This window comes from Ranitomeya imitator, chromosome 2, assembly GCF_032444005.1.
Source record: "Ranitomeya imitator isolate aRanImi1 chromosome 2, aRanImi1.pri, whole genome shotgun sequence".
NCBI classification, from domain to species: Eukaryota; Metazoa; Chordata; class Amphibia; order Anura; family Dendrobatidae; genus Ranitomeya; species Ranitomeya imitator.
Genome location: NC_091283.1, coordinates 388707801 through 388733189, shown reverse-complemented (window position 1 = coordinate 388733189; position 25389 = coordinate 388707801). Strand labels below are relative to the sequence as shown.

The 25389-nt window shown below is 42.6% G+C and overlaps 2 protein-coding genes and 1 pseudogene across 3 annotated transcripts; 2 read left to right on the top strand and 1 right to left on the bottom strand.

Moving 5' to 3' along the window:
- Positions 1 to 2086: 2086 nt before the first annotated feature.
- LOC138666649 (oocyte zinc finger protein XlCOF7.2-like) lies at positions 2087 to 20858 on the bottom strand. The gene is made up of 10 exons (XM_069754840.1): positions 20837 to 20858; positions 20502 to 20583; positions 16446 to 16485; positions 16202 to 16336; positions 7199 to 7348; positions 6890 to 7069; positions 6683 to 6806; positions 6502 to 6599; positions 4982 to 5072; positions 2087 to 2896 (listed from the first exon to the last, which is right to left on the bottom strand). The coding sequence occupies exons 1-10, from the start codon at positions 20856 to 20858 to the stop codon at positions 2229 to 2231; spliced, it is 1590 nt and encodes a 529-aa protein (XP_069610941.1). The 3' UTR covers positions 2087 to 2228.
- Positions 20859 to 20936: 78 nt separating this feature from the next.
- On the top strand, positions 20937 to 24681 carry LOC138664130 (gastrula zinc finger protein XlCGF66.1-like). 2 transcript variants are annotated; one of them, XM_069750565.1, is made up of 5 exons: positions 20937 to 20996; positions 21221 to 21370; positions 21500 to 21679; positions 21762 to 21885; positions 22977 to 24681. In XM_069750565.1, the coding sequence occupies exons 1-5, from the start codon at positions 20970 to 20972 to the stop codon at positions 23030 to 23032; spliced, it is 537 nt and encodes a 178-aa protein (XP_069606666.1). In that variant the 5' UTR covers positions 20937 to 20969; the 3' UTR covers positions 23033 to 24681. The 2 variants fall into 2 exon arrangements, with proteins under 2 accessions (XP_069606666.1, XP_069606667.1); XM_069750566.1 differs by lacking the exon at positions 22977 to 24681 and adding an exon at positions 21974 to 22636.
- LOC138666648 (zinc finger protein 300-like) lies at positions 23035 to 24207 on the top strand (annotated as a pseudogene).
- Positions 24682 to 25389: the final 708 nt, after the last annotated feature.

Sequence of the window (25389 nt, the reverse complement as noted above, 5' to 3'; positions counted from 1 at the left end):
AAATAGTAACATTAAAACTTAGATTCTTATGAGCAAAACAGTAACAATGCAGCGAGATGACAAGAATCTGCATATGCTAAATAGTTCCAAGTCAAATTTATGTATGAGATGGCCAAAAGTATTGTCTATGAAATGATAGTAGTCTCACATTCGAAACAGAAGTGGATGGTGAGATATGGAGCATGAAAGTCAAAAGTTCAAAACATTGCTTGTCACTGTAATTCTGGAAAACGTTTTTTTCTTTAAACACCAGTCACTATTCAGTATAATTAACATGACACTTTTTTGTCAGCTGATGAGAAAACAAAACTCATTTGGATTTTATTTGTTTTCCACTTTTTTAATTTTTTTTTTCCTCATCATTTTCAGAAACTCATAGCGGCTTTCTTACTGTTTTCTGTAGACAGACTTATGTGCGGGCTTATTTTTTTCAGCACAGGCTTTAGGTTTAAAAGGTGCCAATTTGCTGTACATATTACTTTTTGATAACTTTTTATGAAAATTTTTGCATCGGGAGATAAACAAAAAAATGCAATTCTGGCATTCATTTTTGTATTTTTTTGCATTCTCCATGCGCGATAATCCATGTGAAACACTTATCGCATGATTGACACATAGGTGAGTTTTTTAGAATCTGCTTTTCGATAACAGACGTTTATTGGCAATTACAGACATTTAATACTCTACATTGCTGTCCTGTTGGTCTTGTATGATGTGTTACTTTATATTGAGTGTAACTGCTGTATATTTTCTGATATAATTTATTGATAAGATGATTCATTAACTTCATGACTGAGTAGTTTTCAGTTTTTGTACTTTCAATTTTTATTACCCTTCTTATAAAAGTCATAATTTTTTCATCAACATAGCCATATGAGGGGTATTTTTTGTGGGTCAATATTAAACTTGTTGTCATGTTCCTGGGTTCGAACTTTTGAGTTTGTGGTTTGTGGTGGGCTTCTCTGTACGCTGAGCCACAGCAGACACACCTTTTCTCTAGGTGTTTAGGTTCTGTTTTTCTGGCTGCAGCCTCTTTAGCAGAACACGGGTGTTTTCATTGGTATGCCCTATCACCTTTCGGGTGCAGCTTAAGATTCTTTCCCCCTAGTAGCATTTAGTCTCATTTGGATGTTAAGCCATTCTGCTATAGTTTATAGCCAGTCAGTGAAATTCCAGCTAGGGTTAATCTCTTTGCTCTTTCCGTTCTTTGCTCTCTACTTATCTTCTGTTTCTTTTAGAAAATAGGCAGCATATTATCTAACAGTACATACCTTATTTTGTATTTCGTGGTTTATTTTACTCACTCTGGAATCTTTCATTTTTTTCAGCACTTTCCCTTTTGCAGATAATTCACACTTTGCTCTGCTCTCCGGTTCCTTAGGAGGAGTGTAAAGCCCTTTCAGGACTTTGTAAGGACTTTCAGGCAGTGTAAGTCAAAGTTGACATCTTCTAGTCTGTGGCTAGGGCTATATCTGCTCACACAGGAACCACTGGGGACTGTTGGGTCAGGACTCAGGAGCTCTAGTCTTTACATGAATCGGCAAGGTCAGTTGCTCTTTGTAGCTTTCCATATTATCCCAAGTGTGTAGCTACACTAGCATAACACTTGTATCAATCTTTTTTTTACTTAAGTGGACAATTAAAAAAAATATATGTTTTTGTTACCATTTGCTGAGAACCATAACATTTTATTGATACAAATTTGAGATATGTACAATGTTTTTGTCACTTTGTTGCATTGTTTTAGAGAAGTGCAGATAAAAATATAATTATAGCAATTCAATTTTTTATGGCATTATTTGTATGGGTTAAATAATTCAAGAATTTGATTGCTCAGACTTTTATGGATGCAGTGATATCAAATATGCTTATTTTTTATTTAAAAACCAGGGATGGGGAGAATGGGGAGGAGACTGAATTTTATTTTGTTCTGTAAACATTTTTTTTTTACTTTATTTTGAACCTATGATCATTTGATCACTTACTCTATATACCTGCAGTATAACTGATGCTCTCCTATGAAGCTCAGCAATAAGCTATATGATGGCAGCGATAGGGGCTAATGGCACCCTATGATTTCATCATTAGCAAACTTCATTGATTGAGTGAGACATATAATTGGTTAAATAGTAGCGATCAGATCTAGCACTGGTTGCTGTTCTTCCAATCAGATGCTGGTTGTTTGACACAGGATGTACTATTAAGGGATTAAAATAAAAATGTAAAGGCTACATCGCTGTGTGATTTTTCTGATGAGCAATAAGATGTGCTTTTTCTATAAAACATTTCTCACATTCTGAGCATGAATATGGCCTCTCCCCTGTGTGACTTCTGTGATGTCTAACAAGATGTGTTTTTTGGTTAAAACATTTACCACATTCTGAGCATGAATATGGCTTCTCCCCTGTGTGAATTCTCTGATGTCTAGCTAGATCTGATTTCCATTTAAAGCATTTCCAACATTCTGAACATAGAAATCCTTTCTCCGCCGTATGACTTCTCTGATGTGCAACAAGATTTGATTTCTTATTAAAACATTTCCCACATTCTGAACATGAATATGGCTTCTCCCCTGTGTGAATTTTTTCATGTGTAACAAGATTACATTTCTTATTAAAACATTTTCCACATACTGAACATGAATACGGCTTCTCCGCTTTATGACCACTTTTATGTTCAATACCTAGTCTGTTATTTATGCTTTGCTCAACAATACTTGATGAGTCAGAAGATAAAACCTGTAGAATATGATAATATGATGAATTGTTGCTCTGAAGGACTGGTGATATATCTGGAATAATGGCATAATCTTCATATGTATTTGTTGTGACACCATGATCACCTGCTTCATAATCTGAAAATATCAGCTGTCCCTCTAAGCTCATGGTACAGTTATCTGCAAAGAACAAAATTGATTTTATTAGTTTTCAATAACAGTGCCTAGAAATAATATTATTAATGATAATACATGTTATATATTTTACTAAATTTCTATATAAATATTTATATACAAATTGTAGTAACATTCAATTATCAACTGTTTTACCCCTTCTTAATTGGCGACTTAATATATTCTGTTTTGTAATTTTTCAATATTTTACATTTTTCCATCAACATAGGTATATGAGGATGAAGGAGACCATTCATTTTAACATACAATGTATTGAAAAATGATGGGGGATGTAAATGGGGTGAAGTGGTGAATAAAAGCAATTCCGCCATTGTTTTGGGGATTTGTATTTACAGCATACATTATGCAGTAAAATTAACCTAGCAACATGATTATTTGAGGACAGGACTAGAAACTTTGACTTGTTTTGTAAGCGAAGCTCTATAAGTGCTTGTTTTTTTTATAGCCAATTTTGTGATAAATGCAACATTTTAAATGCTTTATATTGCATTTTTTGGGGAAACATGGCTACCAAAAATAGCAACTTGTGCATTTATATTTTATGCTTTACAGAGTTTACTGTGTATTAATTCATTTTATATATCATACTTTAACAGACATGACTATCCCAAATATGTATGTTTTTCCTTTATTTTTGAATTGGAAAAACATTTACGGTATATTATTTTTCTTTTTTAAACACTATTTTGTTTTATTTATTTATACCCCTAAGGGACTTGGACATGCACATTCCTTCTCTTCCTCCAGATCACCAGAAATTTGACAGATTACTGATTCAAGAAGGGTCAAAGGTTCTCTACAAAATTGAGTTAGCTGGATGGGCTGTTGAGAAAGGAGATCGGAGAAAAGATCACAGGTTCTGTCAATGTTGACCACTTAACATAGAGGTTTCATTGGAAAATTTTCAGACCCTGGTCCAGAGGAGGTTCCACGGGCAATAAGATGTTTTTTCGGTTTGCAACATATTATTTTTAAAAGGGTTTTCCACGAATCTCATTTCCTTCCCCATTTTCCCTCTTTTATGTCCCCCCATGTTCTTGTCTCGTCATATCTGTATTTTCGAATTTGAGCTAATATATGTATGGTTTTTCCTCTTTGTTTAGATTTAAACTTATTGAACTCCCTTGTAAGGGAATCTGTGGTTCAATTGCTATGTTATTGAAAATAAAAAGTTATTGAAACTAAAAGGGTTTTCCACTACTCAGACCACTCCTCAATTAGTATATTTCTCCCTTGTATTATAAAAATAAAAGTGCTCATCCATCTTTCCATCAGCTCCGACCAGCTTCCTTGCCCCTGCTTAAGAAAAGCATCTCCACAGCATGATGCTGCCACCACCATGTTTGACGGTTGGAATGGTGTTTTTCAGGGTGATGTGCAGTATTAGTTTTCCATCACACAATTTGCATTTAGCCCAAAAGGTTCTACTTTTGTCTCATCTGTCCCTTTGTCTCTCTTCATGTTAGTATTCCAAAAATTCACTTTATTCATGCAGGAAATATAAAAAATACACTCAGACACCTTCACTGAGCTTGATACCATTGTGGAATTTTTGGTATTTTCTGCCTGACTTAAGGAAATTATTGGCAGAATGAAATTGTATGATGGATACAGATTTATCAATTTGATGGATCTCTACATTACTGTGATTGCTACTACAACATATTATAGTTTAAAGCCAGAATATTCGGGGCCAGAGAATTTCTGCCATAAAAACACTGTAACATACCCTAAAATAATAATAATAAATAATAATCTTTATTTTTATATAGCGCTAACATATTCCGCAGCGCTTTACAGTTTGCACACATTATCATCACTGTCCCCGATGGGGCTCACAATCTAAATATCCTATCAGTATGTCTTTGGAATGTGGGAGGAAACCGGAGTACCCGGAGGAAACCCACGCAAACACGGAGAGAACATACAAACTCTTTGCAGATGTTGTCCTGGGTGGGATTAGAATCCAGGACTCCAGCGCTGCAAGGCTGCAGCATACACCACATAATTATGCCAGCCAGTGACTAAGTTGAATCTGTAACTTCTTTGCATTTGGTGATTACTTCTCACCTGTGTGGTTATATGTAGGAATCTCCTCTTTACAGCGCCCATAATCCCTCACATATGACTCTGTAGTATTAATATGGGGCAGATCTTTACCCTGTAACAAAGATTGTAAAAGTCACAGATGGATGGAGAAGTCACAAGAAGAATAAAGATCATAAATGAAAATAACGACTAAACATGACAATAGTAATTGCACATAACTACAGGCCTCCTGTATAAATCTGACCTGTTGGCTCCTAATTCTAACCAGCAGTCTCCATAACCAGACAATTGTGAGAAGATCCAGACAACATCTAATGTCTATGATCAACTTTATCCTGTCATCTCCACCAGGTATAAAACATAAACTATATGGCCATTTTACTAGAGACACTCATCTAGCAGTGTGTAGGATCTCCATTGGCATTTAGAACCTCAGACTGGATAGTAGCGAGGTTTTATTATTATATTTTCACCCTAAGTTTATTAAAACTTGAGGTCTGGAGCATAATAATAAACAATTCAATTAGCATCAAATGATTTGAATTTGACAGTTCAAGCCAGTAGCGTAGCTCCCGGGGGGCAGAGGGTGCAGGCGCCCCGGGCCCGGTGCTCTGAGGGGGCCCACCCAGAGCTACGCTACTGTAACTGTATCGGCGCTAGCTACGCCTCTGATTCCAGCTGAATAAACATGAAGACATTGTGTGAAGTGTGGAGAAATAGAAGAGAGAGGAAGCTGTGCAGCGAAATTGGTTGAAGTGCTGTGGTGGAGGCATAGGTGGACAATAAGGCATTATTTTTTTGTAGTCCTTTGCTGGCCCTCTTCATAAAAGACTGCTGACATTTCACTGAACTCACATGAAACAAATAACAAAACAATTCAGATTCAGGAGAATCCACATTTTTTTGTAAACTCTAACGTAAATTCAAATCACCTGAAACCGATTTGTTACAGAACACCCAGCACCAAGAATATGTTATGCAGTATATATTATGTATAATAGGTTCCATGTGAAATGCATCAGTCCACAGGCTGCGCCCCTGGTCAACAAGATATTCTCCTTCTGACCTCCCCCACTGTTGTAATTCCCACAGTAAATATCAGCAGGCTCCGGCCCCCTGCGGCTATTGTAATGTATGTCTGGCCTGCTTTTTCTATTGGCCTGCCCTGTGTATCTGTGTTATATATTCTGTGTGCTGTGAATAAAGTGTGTTCTTTTTAGACTGGAAATATGTGGAGTAGCAGTCAGCTTTTATATGCTCTCACGTAATCAAGGAATTCCAGCCAGCGTCCTTCATTCAGAATCCAGCAAAAGCAGAGTGGACCTCCTCAAACACGGGGGGTGCTGAAAGAGGTACTACAGCACAGTAGACCCCGTTACACGATTCGTTCATCTCTAAACACTTGTGTACAAAACAAGACTGAGCTGATTAGTTGGCCATTCAGTGTATAATACTGGTGGATAAAACAAGGCTAAACACAAGACCTTCACAGCGGTTTACACATCATGGGGGAGATCTCATGACACCTTCTCTCCATCTACCTGATGATACTGAGGAACACTGACATTTTCTTGTTTACAGCCTTGTGGACGAAGAGGATGGGGACATCTCTCTGGTGTTGTCGTCTGACTGGATATAACTGGAGGAAACACATACAGGGACTGAATTCATTCTTTAAATACAGATAATTATAGGCCGTGTGTATTTAGTCCTGTCTATTACCTGGTGATGTGAGGGGCTGGGGAACCTCCATCATGACATCCTTGTACAGATCTTTGTGTCCTTCTAAATACTCCCACTCCTCCATGGAGAAATAGATGGTGACATCCTGACACCTTATAGGAACCTGACACATACAATGATACCATCATTCCCCTGATCCCTCCATAGTGTAACTGTATAATGTCCCAGCATTCCCAGCAGTGTCACCTCTCCAGTCAGCAGCTCAATCATCTTGTAGGTGAGTTCTAGGATCTTCTGGTCATCGATGTCATCATGTATCATGGGAGAAGGTGGAGTACCTGTGACTGGGTTCAGGGTTCTTTCCCATCCCTCAGACACAAGGGTCTGACAGCGCACACTAGAGGTCTTCTTTACTACTGTGTATTCCTGGTTATGGAGAGACACATTAATAAATCTCACTACTGACATTTCCAGAGTCCTCACCTCTCCAGTTCTGTCCATCTGATATTCCCATAGATAAGAATAATGTAATGTGACTTCATCAGAATCTCTCACCTCTCCAGTAAGCCGGAAGAGGATTTCTAGGGTGAGGTGTAATATCTTCTCTGCCATCTTGTCCCTGTCCCTATCCATCCTTGTAGAGTCACTCAGGAGAATTCTCTTATATAGAAGATCTCCACTGAGAGGATCCAATATTGTAGGAACCTGAATGGGGAGAAGATCACGATGGAACATCATAAAGATCTCAAGGAAGAAATCTCCAGAACTGTTCCCAGCTTCATCTGATCACTACATCCCATCCTGCCACAGTATAACACACAATCCAATGTAATATTTCAAGAAAGCAAGACGCAAAGTTACATTGAGCAGGGAACATCCACAGAGATCGGGGTGGCAGAATGCAGGATGGCAGCAACAGTTAATGATAGAACATTAATATCTCCTGATAGTGACAAAATGGAGCAACGACCTTAAGGTAACTTCACACTCAGCAACTTTACAACGAGAACGAAAAAGATCCGTGACGTTGCAGCGTCCTGGATAGCGATCTCGTTGTGTTTGACATGCAGCAGCGATCAGGATCCCGCTGTGCCATCGCTGGTCGGAGCTAGAAGTCCGGAACTTTATTTCGTCGTCAGGTCGGCGTGTATCGTCATGTTTGACAGCAAAAGCAACGATGCCAGCAATGTTTTTACATGGAGCTAACAACCAGCGAGAAAGCGGGGGGGCTGTAGAAACGCAGTTAAACGAAAGCCCCCCATGACTGCGTTACCAAGGGAACGTAGGGGAGCAATTTTTGAATAGTGCAGGGACGAGGGTGATTGGTTTAAGGGATGGGGAGGGAAAGGGGGTGGTCCAAGAATTATGGGGCGGGTTGTAGGAAAAGTGCGGGAAAGGGGGCCATTACCTTTTGGTAGCTGAGCTGAGAAGACGTGCACGATGTCCTCCATGGATGAAATACTCGGGCAGCTGAGGGAGATGGCGCAGTCTCGGCGAGGAGGCTGGCTGGAGGACCAGCTGGCGTCATTGCTGGGCAGTCCGGGACCCCAAGGGACCAGATCCAGGAGGACCCGTCCCCCGGAGCGCTTGTCCCCGGAGCTTGGAGGGCGCGGCAGCTGCCGGCCACGGAGCCCCTCTCGGGACCCTGCGGAGGGCGCAGGCCGGCGGTCACCTACCCTCCCCGGCCCGTCATCCGGCAGGAATCCACAGGCCGGCGGTGAGGGCGCTGGGCGGCGGTAAGGAGCAGCGGAGGCGCAGGCCCGGAGAGAGGTGCAGGCCGCACCGGAAGTGCCTGCTGGAGTTCCGGGTCAAAGTGCCAACATGGCGGCGGTGAGCAGGAGCGGTACCTGGCGAGCAACGAGGAGAAGAGCCCAGGGAGCGGCGGCGGGGCAAGTGTGCAGCAGCGGTGTGGCGGCGGGTAACTCGGGGTTTGACTCACCCCGGGTGCCTGGCAGGGGCAGCGCGGCAAGAGGCAGAGCGACGGGCAGGCATACCCCAACCCCACAGCCTGGCCCAGCACGGCGGGGGCGCAGCTTGGCAGCGGCTGGGGCTCGTGGCAGAGCCCAGCAAGAAGACAGGTCCGGAGTCGGGCTGGCGGCGGCCAGGTCCAGGTCACCCAGGAGGTCCAGGGAGAGTTCCAGTTCGCCTGCTCCGGTCCCCCCTGGTGACGAGGAGGCCAGGGGCGCGGGCCAGGAGCAACACAGCGGCGCGGAGGATTCTGGTTCTAGGAGCGACCCGCGGGAGTTCGGTGATCGCACGGCTGGCGGGGACACAGCACCTGCGCAGCTTAGTCAGTATGAGAATAATTCTGTTGTGGGGTGGGATAGTGGTGCTTGGGCTGGGGATAGCTGGTACGGGGGGGTCGATTTGGCAGGGAGTGGAGGGCCTAGCACCGGGGGGGTCCCAGGGGTCAGGGAGCTTTTGGCGGGCATGTCCCAGATTTTGAGGAGATTGGATGGGGAGGGCCGGGATAGTGTGCGGTCATCTCCGGTAGGTGCATGGTTGCCGGATTCTGGTACTGGTTCGGGTGTGGTAGCCGGGTCTGATAGGGCGAGTGGTGTAGAGCACGCGACGGCAGGGGTGTCAGTGTTGGTACAGACTGACAAGGATAAAGGGGATAGGATTAAATTGGATGATAGAGCTAAGGGGGAGGTTTATGTGTGTTTCGAAGGGCTGTTGGGGGCTCATTTAAAGAAAGAGCTAAAGGAAAAAATATGGAAAGACGAATACGTAGAGATTTTTTCCCTGTTGCCCCTGGAGAAGTTTAATTTAGACAAGGGTAAGAAGGAGGATAGTAAAAAGGAAGAGGAAGAAAAGAGGCGTTGGCGATTAATACCGCAGACGTTTGTGAATTGGCAGCAGGCGTTTTTCATTTTGGCAGGTGTTATTGGGGAAAAGTTTCCAGAGAACTGTTCAGGTCTGTTCTGCTATGTGGATGCGATAGGAGAGGCATACAGGGCGTATGGGGGCCAGGCGTGGTTACGCTATGACGAGCAGTTTCGGCAAAGGAAGGCCCGAGATAAAATGGGACCAGAAAGACATAGGGTTGTGGTTGAAGGTTATGGCTACGACGCGGTTTGGGCAGTCCTTTCATGGGGGGGAGGGAGTAGTGGTCAGCAGTCAGGGCAAGGAGCTGGGGGACAGGGGTCACAAGGAGCTAAGGACAAAGCAGGGACGTGTTGGCAGTTTAATGACGGCCAATGCAAATACGGCAGTACATGCAAGTTCAAGCATGTCTGTTCTCACTGTGGAGGGGCCTCGCATGGAGTGGCCAAGTGTTTCAAGAAAGCAAGGGGCAAGCCAGCAGTGGGAGGCGGTCAAGGGGGTGACACCAGTGAGGGTTCAAAAGATGGCCCCTTATCTAAGTAGGTATCCGGATAAGGAAAAGGCTAGGTTATTGTGGGATGGTTTTTCGGAGGGTTTTCGCATTCCTCATCCAGCTCATACTATCCCCTTTTCTAAAAAGAATTTGAGGTTGGCTAACCTTCAGGCGGATGTGGTTACGGCTAAGATGGCGAAGGAGGTTGAGTTAGGGCGCATGGCGGGGCCGTTTAGTGATTTACCTGTGGATGGGGTGGTTGTTTCACCTCTGGGGGTTGTCCCTAAAAAAGAGCCTAATAAGTTTCGCCTTATTCAACATCTGTCATATCCAAAGGGCCAGTCAGTTAATGACGGCATAGCCGAAGAGCTTTGTTCCGTGGTTTATACCTCCTTTGAAGCCGCGGTGCAATGGGTGCGTAGGTATAGCACTGGTGCATTAATGGCTAAGACAGATGTTGAATCGGCTTTTCGTCTGCTTCCGGTTCACCCCGATAGTATCCCGCTGTTAGGATGTTTTTGGAACGGGGGGTTCTATCTGGACAGGTGTTTGCCTATGGGTTGTTCGATTTCCTGCTCGCTGTTCGAGGCCTTTAGTACTTTTTTGGAGTGGGTTGTTCGGGATGTTTCCCAGGTTCCGTCTGTTATTCATTACTTAGATGATTTTTTGTTTGTTGGCCCCCCGGATTCTTTGTTGTGTGGCAATTTGTTGGCTACGATGGAATGGGTGGTGGGACAGTTTGGTGTGCCCTTAGCGCGGGAAAAAACGGAGGGACCTGGCACGGTTTTGAGTTTTTTAGGTATTCTCATAGACTCAGAGAAGATGGAGTGTCGCTTGCCTGAGGAGAAGCTATTGGCTTTACGGCAGGAGGTGATGAGATGCGAAAAGTTGCGCAAGGTTACGTTGAAAGAGCTGCAGTCACTGTTGGGGCGTTTGAACTTTGCGTGCCGTATTATGCCTATGGGCAGGATATTTTGTAGGAGATTGTCGAGGGCTACGGCTGGAGTGCGGTCAGCACATCATTTTGTACGTTTGAACAAAGAACACAAGGAGGATTTGGTAGTTTGGCGGCGTTTTTTGGACAATTACAACGGCAGAGCCCTGATCCAACAGGAGGATTTGAACGATTTTGATTGCGAAATTTTTACGGACGCGGCTGGTAGTGTTGGATACGGGGCTTATTGTGCTGGAAAATGGAGTGTTGGAAGATGGCCTGATTGGTGGCATGAAGCTGGTTTCACCAAAAATTTGGCGTTGTTGGAGCTGTTTCCGATTGTGGTTTCGGTGTTCATTTGGGGCAGTATTTTTAAGGATAGGCGAATACGTTTTCATTGTGATAATTCGAGTGTGGTGTCAGTGATCAATAGTCTTTCTTCGTCCTCTCCCCCGGTAATCAGATTGGTTCGGGAGTTAGTTTTGCGGTGCCTGGAGTTGAATACATGGATTTCGGCTGTACATGTTCCCGGCGTTCAAAACTCTATAGCCGATGCTCTGTCTCGTTTGCAGTGGGAATGTTTCCGGGAGTTGGCTCTAGAAGCGGAAGATGCAGGAGCGACATGCCCTTTTCATTTGTGGCGGATTGTTGCGGACGAGGAGGTCGGCTGATACAGTCCTCGGTGTCCGGAAGGACGTAGTCAGGTTATGAGGCGTCATGGCATTTGTGGGAAGGGTGGTTGGAGCAGTTGGGTTCAGTTGACAAGGTGATGGGGTTGGTCTGTGTCGAAACTGAATAAATTTATAGCTGGTGTGGCTTTTGGTTTTAAGCTCCAGGGTGCTGTGGATATTACTAAGGATTTCTTGATCTGGCAGGCGTTAAAAGGTTTTCGGAGGGGTTTTTCAACTTGCGATACACGAAGGCCCATATCTTTCGGGACGTTGGAGCGTTTGGGGGAAGCGTTGGGGGAAGTTTGTAGTTCTTACTTTGAGGCTGTTCTGTTTCGATTGGCCTTTTCGTTGGCTTTTTTCGGGGCGTTGAGAATAGGGGAGCTGGTTTCCCCTAACAGGTTTGCAGCCGGGGGTTTGTTGGCGGAGGATATTGAATTTTGGTCAGGTGGGATTGCCTTTTGGATTCGGCGGTCGAAGACCGATCAGTTGGGAAAAGGAAGACGTGTGGTTTTAGGGAAGGTGGTTGGGGGTTTGATGTGCCCTCATCGGTGTTTGGAGGATTATTGGGGGCTAGAGCCGGACAGGTCTGGCCCACTTTTACGGCACCGTCAAGGTGAGTTTTTGTCGCGGTTTCAGTTCACGGCTGTATTAAGACAGGCGTTGACATTTTTAGGCCTTGATCCCTTGTCATTCGGGACGCATTCATTTCGAATTGGGGCAGCATCTCAGGCTGCTGGTTTGGGTCTGGGACCGGAGGTTATTCGTCGTATTGGCAGGTGGTCGTCGAATCGTTAATTATCCTATGTGCGTAATTGATTTTGTTACTTGCTTGGTGGGGCATTAATTATCGTTGTATTTTGCAGGTCGGACCCCACTTCTGGCGTGGATTTTCGGACATTCTTTTGTGCATTGGGGGGCGATTCGTGCCGACGTTAGACAAGATGGTAGGCAATTGGGTTTTCAGAGAGATGCGGTGGTGGTCCGATGGTTGGGTTTTCGGGGCATGTTGTGGCGCGGGTTACTGGCCGAGTTTGCCCGCTCTGCTAGTTTGGATCGTTCCCCGGACATTGTAGTTGTACATTTGGGTGGGAACGACTTGGGGTCTAAGCCGGTGAGGGAGTTAATTAGGGATATCCGGTACAATTTTTTAAGATTATGGGTATCCTTCCCAGGGATGGTTATGGTTTAGTCGGACATCGTGCCCAGGAAAACGTGGAGGGCAGTACGTTCTATGAAAGGGATCAATAGGGCCCGGGTAAAGTTGAATAGGGCTGTGGCGAGTTTTGTTACCCGTAACGGGGGGGTGGCGGTTCGCCATTTTGAATTGGAAGCTGGTGTGGGAAATTATTGGAGGAATGATGGCGTTCATTTGAACGATATTGGCCTGGATTTGTGGATGTTGGCAATACAGGAAGGGGTGGAGAGGGCCATGGCGGTGGTGGGGCCCTCGCGAGCCTGAGGTGTTCAGTGCTGCTCGTGGTTGGCCGGGGGCGGGGTTCTTGGAGTTGGTTTTATGGGGCTGATCTGGCTTTGGTTTACTGGCTCTGGACGGGGATTTTACCTTGGGAGCTTTGGGGTTGGTTTGCCCGGTAAACGGGTTACATGGTGCCCTCGAGCTGGTGGTTATAGCTGAGGGTAAAGAAGGGTTTTTTGCTTCAAGTTGGTTGGGCTTTTGCCTATTAGGTGCCAGATTTATTAGCTCCAAGAACCCTCCCCTCAAGTTTTATACAAATGTATAAATGGTTGTTTATGTTTGTTATTAATAAAAATGGCCGCTGTGGCCAAATTATCCAAAGAATTAATTGTCATGTCTTAATTTAGGGGTTGGAACAATTCTTTGGGAAAAGATCAAGGGGGTAAGATCGGCGTGGTATCTCGGAGGTCCCATCTTGGGATACGCAGTCAAGCAGGGGGCTGTAGAAACGCAGTTAAAAGAAAGCCCCCCATGACTGCGTTACCAAGGGAACGTAGGGGAGCAATTTTTGAATAGTGCAGGGACGAGGGTGATTGCTTTAAGGGATGGGGAGGGAAAGGGGGTGGTCTGAGAATTATGGGGCGGGTTGTAGGAAAAGTGCGGGAAAGGGGGCCATTACCTTTTGGTAGCAGAGCTGAGAAGCCCACCCACCCTCCCTTGTTTTTTAGTTCTTGTTTGGGGTGCTTTATATGGGTTAATGGGGGAGTAGTAAGGGAACTTAGGAGCTAAATTAGTCCTTTTGTATGGGTTTGAGTTGTACTGTTGTCACAGTGGTTGGTTGGCGGGGGGCGGGGTTCTTGGAGTTGGTTTTATGGGGCTGATCTGGCTTTGGTTTACTGGCTTTGGACGGGGATTTTACCTCGGGAGCTTTGGGGTTGGTTTGCCCGGTAAACGGGTTACATGGTGCCCTCGAGCTGGTGGTTACGGCTGAGGGTAAAGAAGGGTTTTTCGCTTCAAGTTGGTTTGGCTTTTGCCTATTAGGTGCCAGATTTATTAGCTCCAAGAACCCTCCCCTCAAGTTTTATACAAATGTATAAATGGTTGTTTATGTTTGTTATTAATAAAAATGGCCGCTGTGGCCAAATTATCCAAAGAATTAATTGTCATGTCTTAATTTAGGGGTTGGAACAATTCTTTGGGAAAAGATCAAGGGGGTAAGATCGGCGTGGTATCTCGGAGGTCCCATCTTGGGATACGCAGTCACGAGAAGTGAGTCGCCGTTACGTCACAGGATCGCTCCTGCATCGTTCTGGTGTTGCTGTGTTTGACGTCTCTACAGCGACCTAAACAGGGATGCTGCAGCGATCGGCTCGTTGTCTATATCGCTGCAGCATCGCTGAGTGTGACGGTACCTTTAGTGGAGACTGGCACAGTAACTGAGCAGCGAGCCATGTCAAGAGAAAAAAGTGATCCAATCTAATCCAGTACAGAGAGATAACACTGTTATACAGCTAAATTGGTTAAGAGATGAAAACTGTTGAACTTAATTACTCTTGCAGAGCTGAAAACAAATATGATGCTTATATTTGCTGACTGCCTCTAATTTTCAAGATTCAGATGAGGTTTTAATTACTTATGACACCTTTTATGCAGGCTTATAGAAAAATTGTGTATCATATTGTTTCATCTTCATTATTGCATTGTTAGTAGCTAGTCTATTAAATTATCTATTTAGTCTGTTAAGCCTTCAGTATTCTATCATAGGGAGACTAATCAAAAAATGCCAAATCAGTTACAATGACGTAATCTTAATTACAATTGCATCATCTACTTTTGTTAATTTTTTTAGCATATTAACATGCTTCTATATGCTTTTTTCAGATATGCCTCTTTCTTGAATTAGCAAAGCAGATAGTTTTTGTTACATATACAGAGAAGTCACTTTTGTGTCACAAAGGCGAAAGTTGACTACCATGAAAAGGAAAGCCTACAACCTGTATTTTGGCTGCTGAATGGGTGATCAGGACAAAATTTGGACTTCAGACATATGCCGCAAAAGATGCGCATCATATTTTATCCAGTGCTTGCATGGAAAGAGGCAATCTATGCCTTTTAAAGTCCCAATTATCTGGAGAGACCCAACCGATCTCACTATCAAATGCTATTTCTGCATTGTGCCCCTCATTAGGAAAGGAGTTTCAACAAAGAAGAGGTGGACTTTACAGTATCCAAACATTCCATCTGCAATACGCCCAGTACTAGATACAGAAGAATTGCAGGATCCCAAAGCTCCAGAAACATTTTCAGTTGAGTCAAGTGAGGAAGAAGAGAGTGCTTGGTGTCATGAAATATCTTCCTCTCACGACCCAGACTTTCTGTCAGCAACCTCAACTGAAATACACCTTATAAAACAAAGTGAACTGAATGATCTTGTTGGAGATTTGGACCTGCACAAGAGTAAGACTGAGCTCTTAAGGTACCGTCACACTCAGCAACTTTCCAACGATCACGACCAGCGATACGACCTGGCCGTGATCGTTGGAAAGTCCTTGTGTGGTCGCTGGAGAGCTGTCACACAGACAGCTCTCCAGCAACCAACGATGCCAAAGTCCCCGGGTAACCAGGGTAAACATCGGGTTACTAAGCGTAGGGCCGCGCTTAGTAACCCGATGTTTACCCTGGTTACCATTGTAAATGTAAAAAAAAACAAACACATACTTACATTCCGGTGCCTGTCACGTCCCCGGCGTCCGCTTCCCTGCACTCCTCCTGCATCCTGTGTAAGAGCCGGCCGTAAAGCAGAGCGGTGACGTCACCGCTGTGCTCTGCTTTACGGCCGGCCGGCGCTGACACAGGATGCAGGAGGAGTGCAGGGAAGCGGACACCGGGGACGTGACAGGCACCGGAATGTGAGTATGTGGTTTTTTTTTTTTTTTACATTTACAATGGTAACCAGGGTAAACATTGGGTTACTAAGCGCGGCCCTGCGCTTAGTAACCCGATATTTACCCTGGTTACCAGTGAACACATCGCTGGATCGGCGTCACACACGCCGATTCAGCGACGAAATAAAGTTCTGGCCTTCTAGCACCGACCAGCGATGTCACAGCAGGATCCAGATCACTGCTGCGTGTCAAACACAACGATATCGCTATCCAGGACGCTGCAACGTCACGGATCACTATCGTTATCGTTGTAATGTTGTTCAGTGTGAAGGTACCTTTAGGTTCCAGGCTGCATCAGTGAAATCTCCTAGTGGGCGGTTTGGATGTCTTTGTTCTGCAACCGAGATAAAGGTCTTGTGCAATACTTTTTCATGAAGGGCAATCTTGTTGCATGCAACAACATCGTCAGTCTAATGGAATCTCTGAAAATAAATCATAATCCAGAGGAATATAGGCTCTTCATTGTTTCGACCAAAACAAGTCTAAAAGTCAGCTTACTGTATAATGGCAACGCGCTACCTTCAATTCCAGTCGGTTGTCCAGTCCATATGAAAGAAACCTATGACAACATGGGACAGCTGTTGAGGTGCCTGAACTATAACCTACATTTATGGTCCATCTGTGGTGACTTAAAGGTGGTCTCCCTCTCACTTGGTCTCCAAGGTAGACACACAAAGTGCTGGTTTCTGTGTGAGTGGGAGAGTCTTTCAAGAGAATATTACTACATTAAAAGAGGCTGGCCTCTCCGACATTTACTTCAGCCAGGGAGTAAAAATGTCCTGTATTCAGTACTTGTTGACCTACACAAGATTTTGTTACCACCATTGCATATGAGGTTGGGCCTAATGATCAACTTTCTAAAGGCAAGGGATAAAAATGCAAAAGCATGCAAGTATTTCACTGATAAATATCGAAGGTTGAGTGAAGCAAACATAAAGGAAGGAGTCTTTATTGGACTTCAGCGTCATAAGCTTTTTCAAGATGAGGAGTTTTTCCTTTTGTTGCAGGACAAAAAAAGACTGCATGGATAGCATTTGCATTAGTTGTGATTAGTTTTTTTCGAAACTCAAGAGCAGATAACTAAGAGTTGGTGGAAAATCTCCTGAAAACACATAAGTATCTTGGCTGTAACATGTCCTTAACCCCTTCATGACCTTGGGATTTTCCCCCTTTTCCGCGTTCGTTTCTCGCTCCCCTCCTTCCCAGAGCCATAACTTTTTTATTATTCCGTCAATATGGCCATGTGATAATCCAAACAGGAGTACAAGACACAAGCAAAAAAAAAGTTGTCACTGAAATAGGACCAAATTTTGTAGTGCAATTTCTGTAACTGTTTATAATTCACAATTGTGTTTAGACATGTTTTAGTTATTTGAATTGTTGCTACGTTTAGGTCTATAAATAAATATAGGAAAATTGGCATAACAAAATATAAACTATCTTTATATTTGCAAAAATGATAATGTTTCAAAGTACTGAAACTTTTATGCATTAATTGTATGTAGAAGCAAGAGGAAAACTCTTTGATATCATAGAAACAAGAGCCAACTAAATTTTCATTGTCAAATTTGAATTCAGGAGGTCAAAATCATTAAGAAACAGCTCATTTCATACCTGAACACGACAACTTTTGAAAATACGTAGAACAGTGTATCCTGATATAGCGACAGAGAAGGGAACACGTTCTGGCCTGTGCCCAGTAATGGGGAATCTCCACATACCTCCCCTTGGAGATCCACCACTAGATTTTTGGCTTTAGCATAATCCTAGTGTGCTAGAGGACTTGGGTCCCCTTGTCCACTAGGATTTAGCTTTCTTATGTAGGGCAGGTTATAGTGATGATTGAATATTTGGGAACCTTCAGAATTTTCCATATTTCTGTATAGATTTGACCTAAAACAACACCAGATTTTCACACAAGTGATAAAACTAGTGTAGGGATTCACTTTCAGTCCGCAGGTAAAGTAACGTTCACACATGCACAGTGTTTCTTGTCTAAACAGGAAGGTTTATTAACTCCATAAGCTTCCAGCAGAAAGTAATAACAAAGCGTCCATACAGCAGTATTAGAAAACCAAGCGGTTCAGCTGCACAATATTCAAAGTACCATACTCAGCCTCTAGCAGACTCTAAACAACATACACAGGTCCTCCAAATTGCATCCACAAATCCAAATATCAGAGGTGTTTGCTCCTCTACTTCCAGACAAGGAATGAACAACTCAGCTGCCCTTTTAGGCTATGTGCACACGTTGCGGATTAGGCTTAGGAATTTCTGGTGCGGATTCTGCCTCTCCTGGCAGAAAACGCACCTGCGGATTTGTTGCGTTTTTTGTGCGGTTCCGCAGCGTTTTTTGTGCGTTTTTGCTGCGGTTTTCTTGCGGATTTGCTGCGTTTTTTTTACCCCTGCAGTTTTCTATAATGGAATGGGTACAAAAACGCTGCAGATTCACAAAAAAGAAGTGACATGCTACTTCTTTTAATCCGCAGCGTTTCCACAGCAGATTTTCCGCAAAGTGTGCACAGTATTTTTTTTCTCATTGATTTACATTGTACTGTAAATCAATTGCGGATCTGCAGCGTTTCTGCACCGCAAACAACGCTGCGGATCCGCAGAGAATCCGCAACGTGTGCACATACCCTGAAACCAGCTGCACCTTCTTGACTGGAAGGTGGGAATAACCCATCTCAACTAATCATTCCTAAAAAACCTGGGCCCATATATTGGTCCTATTAACCCTCTCAATACCTCATATCCAGCATTCTGCCAGCTACGTGTCTACACCAAGCAAAGTGAAGAAAATAAAAATGATAACTCAACAATAATAGAATTCTTATTGAGGAAAATAATCCAATATGATATCTGTGATCCTTTAGGATAAGTAGATACATAATTTGAAGGTGTAATTAGAATCTGATGTTTTCACTCAATGAGAGGACAACCAGGTGTGAATGAGGGACCTTTTTTTATTTTAAGAACAGATATCTCTCAAAGTCTGATCTTTACAACGTGTTTGTGGAAGTTTATGGTAGCATTTAAATGAGGAGATTGCAGAGTAACTCGGACGAAAAGTTGCTCATACTCATCGGATTGGAAATAGTTACCAAGCTATCTCTAAAGAGTTTGGACTCCACCAATCAACATTCAGACAGACTGTGTACTGAAGATGGATATTCAAGACCATTATTACCCTCTTCAGACTATGGCATACATAAAAATCATGGAGTCTCATAGCCAAAGTCCTACTTAAGCCCCCTCCACAAGCTCCCCCCCCCCCTAAAAAAAAAAAATAGGATGCAGTAGGCAGGGTCATACCTTCAAACTTTTAAAACCAGGAATTGCACCATGTATTGCACCAGGTACAGTACAGTATGCCAATACTGAAGCCCTTTGGTCTTCTCACCCACTACTATACCCCTATAATGGCCATTATAGAGAATAACGTCAGCAAAAATGCCCCTTCCATATTGCATGATACCCCCTCAGTGAATTCCCACAACAATTTCATTCCATATGCATGGTATAATGACAGCACATTGCTCCCTACAAATTATGATGCTGCCACAGTAATCTCAAAACAGTAAAATATCTTCCACAACATGATGCCCATAAAGTGCCCTCGGCACAGTATAATGAATCCACAGATCCCCTATATATAGCACAATGGATCAGAGCCCCATATACCCCCACAGGCAGTATGAAGGCCCCCACAGTGCCACACACAGTATGATATCTTCCACAGTCAGTGTGAAGGCCCGTTACAGAACCCACACACAATGTAATGTCCTCCACAAATCCCATGGCAGTGTGAGGACCCCTCCACAAGGTATAATGTCAGCCATAGCCCCCCAAAAGTATGGAGACTCACACACAATATGATGTCCCCTACAACCACAACATGCAGTATGAGGCCTACCAGAATCCTCCCCACACAGAATATCATATCCCCTACATATCTGACAGGCAGTGTGAGGCGCCATACACACAGCCCCTCACATAATATGAGAGCCCACACACGGTACGTTGTTCCCCACAGATCCCACAAGCAGTTTCCCCCAAAGTATGAAGGCTCTCAGACACAATACTAAGTTTCCTACATCCCCAACATTCAGTATGAGTTATGTTTGGTGAAAGAAAAACACTGCATTACATCATAACAACCTCATATCGTCTGAGAAATATGATGGTGGTTGTACCATTGTTGGGGCCTGTTTTGCTGCATCTGGGCAAAGATGGCTTGCTGTCAGTGATGGAACAATAAATTCTGAATAGAGTAAGTAAATTCTATAGGAAAACCGAATATCTGCCCAGGAACTGAATGTGAAAGGAACGTGTATCAGGCAGTAAGACAATAATCGAAGGCACAAAAATCGATCTACAAAGGATTAAGAATAACGATAAAGTTTTGAAATGGCCAAGTCACAGTCCTGACCTTAAACCTATAGAAATTTTGATGGAAATGAAGCCAGCACTTCAAGGGAGAAAACTTCCAGTATAACAGAGGTGAAGCTGTTTTGTAGGGAGGAATTGGCTAAAATTCCTCTAAAATTATGTGCAGGACTAATCAGCAATTACCAGGAATGGATTCGCACCAGATACTGAGAGAAACGGGTCACAGACTTCTGCCACTCATAGACGAGGGACATTAAATCATCTTCTGAAATAAAATGAATTACAAAGTCTAATATATTTTACTCATTTATTTTATTTGGTTCTGTTTATTCTGAAGACTTGTGGGAAAATCTGATGTATTGTTAAGGCAAATTGATTAAACAATAATTGACAATTCTGAAGGGTTCACAAACTTTACCCATCACTGTATATCCTAGTGGTCAGAGAGACTCGGGCCTGTAGCCCTCTAGAATTCAGCCATTTACCCCTCTATCACACAGTCCCTGCTCCCTCATTACCTGTCACCAGTGCAGACTTCATCTTTTGCATGTGGTCACTTCCTGCAAATTCTAGATTGACTCCCCCCCTCCATGTGACTGATCACATGACTGTGACCTCATCACAGGTCCTGTGCGCACAGAACAACCATATATGTGGTGTGCGGCTCTGCAGGTGGAGGTAGGTGCTGGAGATTCCCCATTACTGGGCGCAGGGGACATTAACCCCCTCAGTGCTGAGCCTGTCATAAATCTCTGTATGTGACTATAATGGGACTGTGTGTTATACCGGGGGCAGGACGGGGCCATGACTGGATGTAGTGATCATGTGAAGCCGGTAACAGCTCCGGAGATTTCTTACATGGGATCTTTATGATGTTACATCATCATCTTCTCCCCATTCAGGTCCCTACAATATCGGATCCTCTCAGTGGAGATCTTCTATATAAGAGAATTCTCCTGAGTGACCCTACAAGGATGGATAGGGACAGGGACAAGATGGCGGAGAGGATATTACACCTCACCCTAGAGATCCTCTTCCGGCTTACTGGAGAGGTGAGAGATTCTGATGACGTCACATTACATCATTCTTATCTATGGGAATAACAGATGGACAGAACTGGAGAGGTGAGGACTCTGGAAATGTCTGTAGTGAGATTTATTAATGTGTCTCTCCATAACCAGGATTACACAGTAGTGAAGAAGACCTCTAGTGAGCGTTGTCAGGCCCCTGTGTCTGAGGGATGGAGAAGACCCCTGAGCCCAATCATGGGCCCTCCACCTAACCCCCTGATACATGAGGACATCAATGACCAGAAGATCCTAGAACTCACCTGCAAGATGACTGAGCTGCTGACTGGAGAGGTGACACTGCTGGGAATGCTGGGACATTATACAGTAACGCTATGGAGGGATCGGGGGATGACGGTATCATTGTATGTGTCAGGTTCCTATAAGGTGTCAGGATGTCACCGTCTATTTCTCCATGGAGGAGTGGGAGTATTTAGAAGGACAAAAAGATCTGTACAAGGACGTCATGATTGAGGTTCTCCAGCTCCTCACATCACCAGGTAATAGACAGGACTAAATCCAAATGGCTTATAACTTATCTGTATGTAAAAAAAATGAATTCAGTCCCTGTATATGTGTTTCCTACAGCTCTATCCAGTGAGAGGCCTAGTCCCTGATTATCACCTCACTAATGGCTGGCTAGTGCACTGGCCGGCAAGGACGCTAGCCTCACCACTGCAGATTATAAAAAAACCACAGGCAGAGTGACAAACCACAAGACAGACAGATATATAATTTATACTTAATAACTGTCTCTGCTGCAAAGCACCACACAGCAGAGGGTGAGGCACCAGGACAACAAACTTCATGAAAACAGCGTACTCAATACTTCAACCAGAGAGCTTTGTACACCAGGCTTGGTCAACATAGAATCATCGACAATCAGCTGATGAGTCATGTGACTCTTTAAAGGATGGTGGGAGTGGTCACCACCCACATCCACTGACTAGCAACAAAGCAGCTGCCAGCAAGGGGAAACTGACATTAACCCTTGCTGGCCGAAATGAAAAAAGCTAGATTTAAATGATGGCAGAACCAGAGCTACCATGAATCCAAAACTGAATTGTGACAGACTGTTTTTGATCCGATTTACAGAACAAACTAACTCATTTTTACCAATGGGTCTATGAATAAAAATGGATAGCACTCAGATGCCATCCCAGTATCACTTAAGTGCTGTCCATTTGTCACTCAGCAGTTGATATGAGAAGGTTAAAAAAGCATTTACGGTATATATATTTTTTAGTAAGCAAAAAAAAAAAAAAACAGATAATAACCAGATAGTAAAAACTGACACATTTTTTGTCACATATTACTAAATAAGTATGTTTTATTAAGGCCTAAGGCCACGTTTATGATACTCCACTGAACAATTAAGTGGAAAAGATTGGTGAGGGGCACATTGATATATCAACCTATGGAGAAGACAATTTCAACTGTAAAACAGTGAAAGAAAACAATATTTGGGCTACTCTTTTAGTCAGTTGGTAATTGAATTACATTACAAGTTTTAAAATACATAATGTAAATAATAATATAATTTTAAGGAACTCTTAAATAAAAATAATAAAATCTGTTTTATTCTTGGCAGATGAATGTACCAGGAGCTCAGAGGGAAATCTGATATTTTATTTTTACAACAGATGATCATGTTATTCCACCAGATACATGTGAAGCACATGCCGTTATTCTAGATATACATCCAGCTCTTCACAGCAAATATCTATCTGCTGATCTTATTCAAGAAGTCCTTTCTTCTGCTTCATCAAAAACCATTATACAAAAGAAAATTCAAATAAAAGCTGTTAAACAACAAATAGCACACATAGAGGAGAAACCGTTTTCATGTTCAGAAGGTGGGAAATATTTTACAGAAAAAAACACATCTTGCTATACATCAAAGAAGTCACACAAGGGAAAAGCCATTTTTATGTTCAGAATGTGGAAAATATTTTAATCAGAAATCAAATCTTGCTAGACATTGGAAAAGTCACACAGGGGAAAAGCCCTATTCTTGTTCAGAATGTGGGAAATGTTTTAGTCAAAAAAACAAATTTTGTTACACATCAGAAAATTCACACAAGGAATGAGCCACTTTCATGTTCGGAATGTGGGCAATGTTTTAATAGCAAAGCAGTCTTGTTGCCCATCAGAGAATTCACACAGGGGAGAGGCCATTTTCAAGTTCAGAATGTGGGAAATGTTACAGCGATAAATCCAAACTTGTTAGACATCAGAAAATTCACACAGGGGAGAAGTAATTTTCATATTTGCAATGTGAGAAAAGCTTTAATTGTAAAACAAATTTTGTTATACATCAAAGACTTCATACAGGGGAGAAGCCATTTTCTTGTTCAGAATGTGGGAGACAATATAGCGAGAAATCCAGTCTTGGTAAACATCAAAGAATTCACACAGGAGAAAAGCTATTTTCATGGTCAGAATATGGGAAATATTTTTATTAAAAAAAAAATAGTCTTAACCATCAGGGAATTCATACAGGGGAAAAACCATATTCATGTTCAGAATGTGGGAAACGTTTTAGTTGGAAAGCAAGTCTTATTAAACATCAGACAATTCATAAAGGGGAGTAGTCATTTTCATGTTTCGAATGTGGGAAATGTTTAAATTGGAAAACAAATTTAGTTTCACAACAGATAATTCACACAAGGGAGAAGCCATATTCTTGTTCAGATTGAGAGACATTTTTAAAACAGAGAATTCACACAGGGGAGAAGCCATTTTCATCTTCAGTATGTGGGAAATGTTTTAGTTGGAAAGCAAGTCTTATTAAACATCAGACAATTCATACAAGGGAGTAGTCATTTTCATGTTTCAAATGTGGGAAATGTTTAAATTGGAAAACAAATTTAGCTTCACAACAGATAATTCACACAAGGGAGAAGCCATATTCATGTTCAGATTGAGAGACATTTTTAAAACAGAAATCAGTTTTAGTTGCACCTCAGAGAGCTCACATTGGGGAGAAACCATTTCCATGTTCAGAGTATTATAAATATTTTACTGATAAAACAGGACTTTGTAGACACTAGAATAGTCACACATCAGAGAAGCCATTTTCATGTTTAAAGCGTGAAAAATGTTTTATTGAGTCACATCTTGCTACACATCAGAGAACTTACATAGCAAAAAATATATTTTCATGTACAAATTGTGAGAAATGTTTTGATATATTTGGAAAAAAATTTTTTGTAGACATTAGAGAACTCATGAAGCGAAGTAGCCATTTTATTGATACTTTGTACAAGAATAAATTCAGGTTATATTCCAGTAAATTCACATGTATAAAATTGATTGGAATACAATTTATGGCACTAAATGTTAATAGAAAATGTAAACAATTATCAAAGTTTATTTGTTACCAACATAATACACATGCAAAATATCAAGAGGGTTGTGGCACATAGGTGCCATCATGGAAAAACATACCTCCAATCTTTTAACCCTTTACCGACTTTGGACATACCCCATACGTCATGGAAGGGAATGACTTACCGACCGTGGACGTACTGGGTACGTCATGGCAATTTTGTTCACACGGGAGTTGATCTCCGCTGGGTGATCACTGCATGATGGCAACATTTAGAAGGCATGGAAAGAGAAGGGGCTCCCTCTCCCATTCGATTGGTGTCCCTGCAACGTCATTGCGATGGCCCAATTGTTGCCATGGTGACCCGAGGTCATTATGATGACATCCCAGTCACCAGGCTATGGCAAGAGGGACTAAGTAAAAAAGTAGAAATAAATAGTAAAAACATAAAAAAATCAGAAAATAATATATATACTGTATATATATATATATATATATTTATATATATATATATATATATATATACAGTGGGGCAAAAAAGTATTTAGTCAGTCAGCAATAGTGCAAGTTCCACCACTTAAAAAGATGAGAGGCGTCTGTAATGCAACCAAAGGGGGTATTGATACAGCTGATCAGATGTGCTCAACTTTTAGCGTCAGCAGAAATGCCACAC

What these genes read in the sequence shown, in the direction of transcription:
- LOC138664130 (XM_069750565.1), top strand. Translation starts at nt 20,970, where the DNA reads ATGTGGTGTGCGGCTCTGCAGGTGGAG. An exon ending in CTGAGCTGCTGACTGGAGAG is followed by an intron (nt 21,680 to 21,761) that starts GTGACACTGCTG and finishes TGTATGTGTCAG; the next exon opens with GTTCCTATAAGGTGTCAGGA. An exon ending in CCAGCTCCTCACATCACCAG is followed by an intron (nt 21,886 to 22,976) that starts GTAATAGACAGG and finishes TATTCTTGGCAG; the next exon opens with ATGAATGTACCAGGAGCTCA.
- LOC138666649 (XM_069754840.1), bottom strand. Translation starts at nt 20,858, where the DNA reads ATGAAGTCTGCACTGGTGACAG. An exon ending in CTGGTGCGAATCCATTCCTG is followed by an intron (nt 16,486 to 20,501) that starts GTAATTGCTGAT and finishes ATGTTGTCATAG; the next exon opens with GTTTCTTTCATATGGACTGG. An exon ending in GTGTTCCTCAGTATCATCAG is followed by an intron (nt 5,073 to 6,501) that starts GTAGATGGAGAG and finishes TCTTTGTTACAG; the next exon opens with GGTAAAGATCTGCCCCATAT.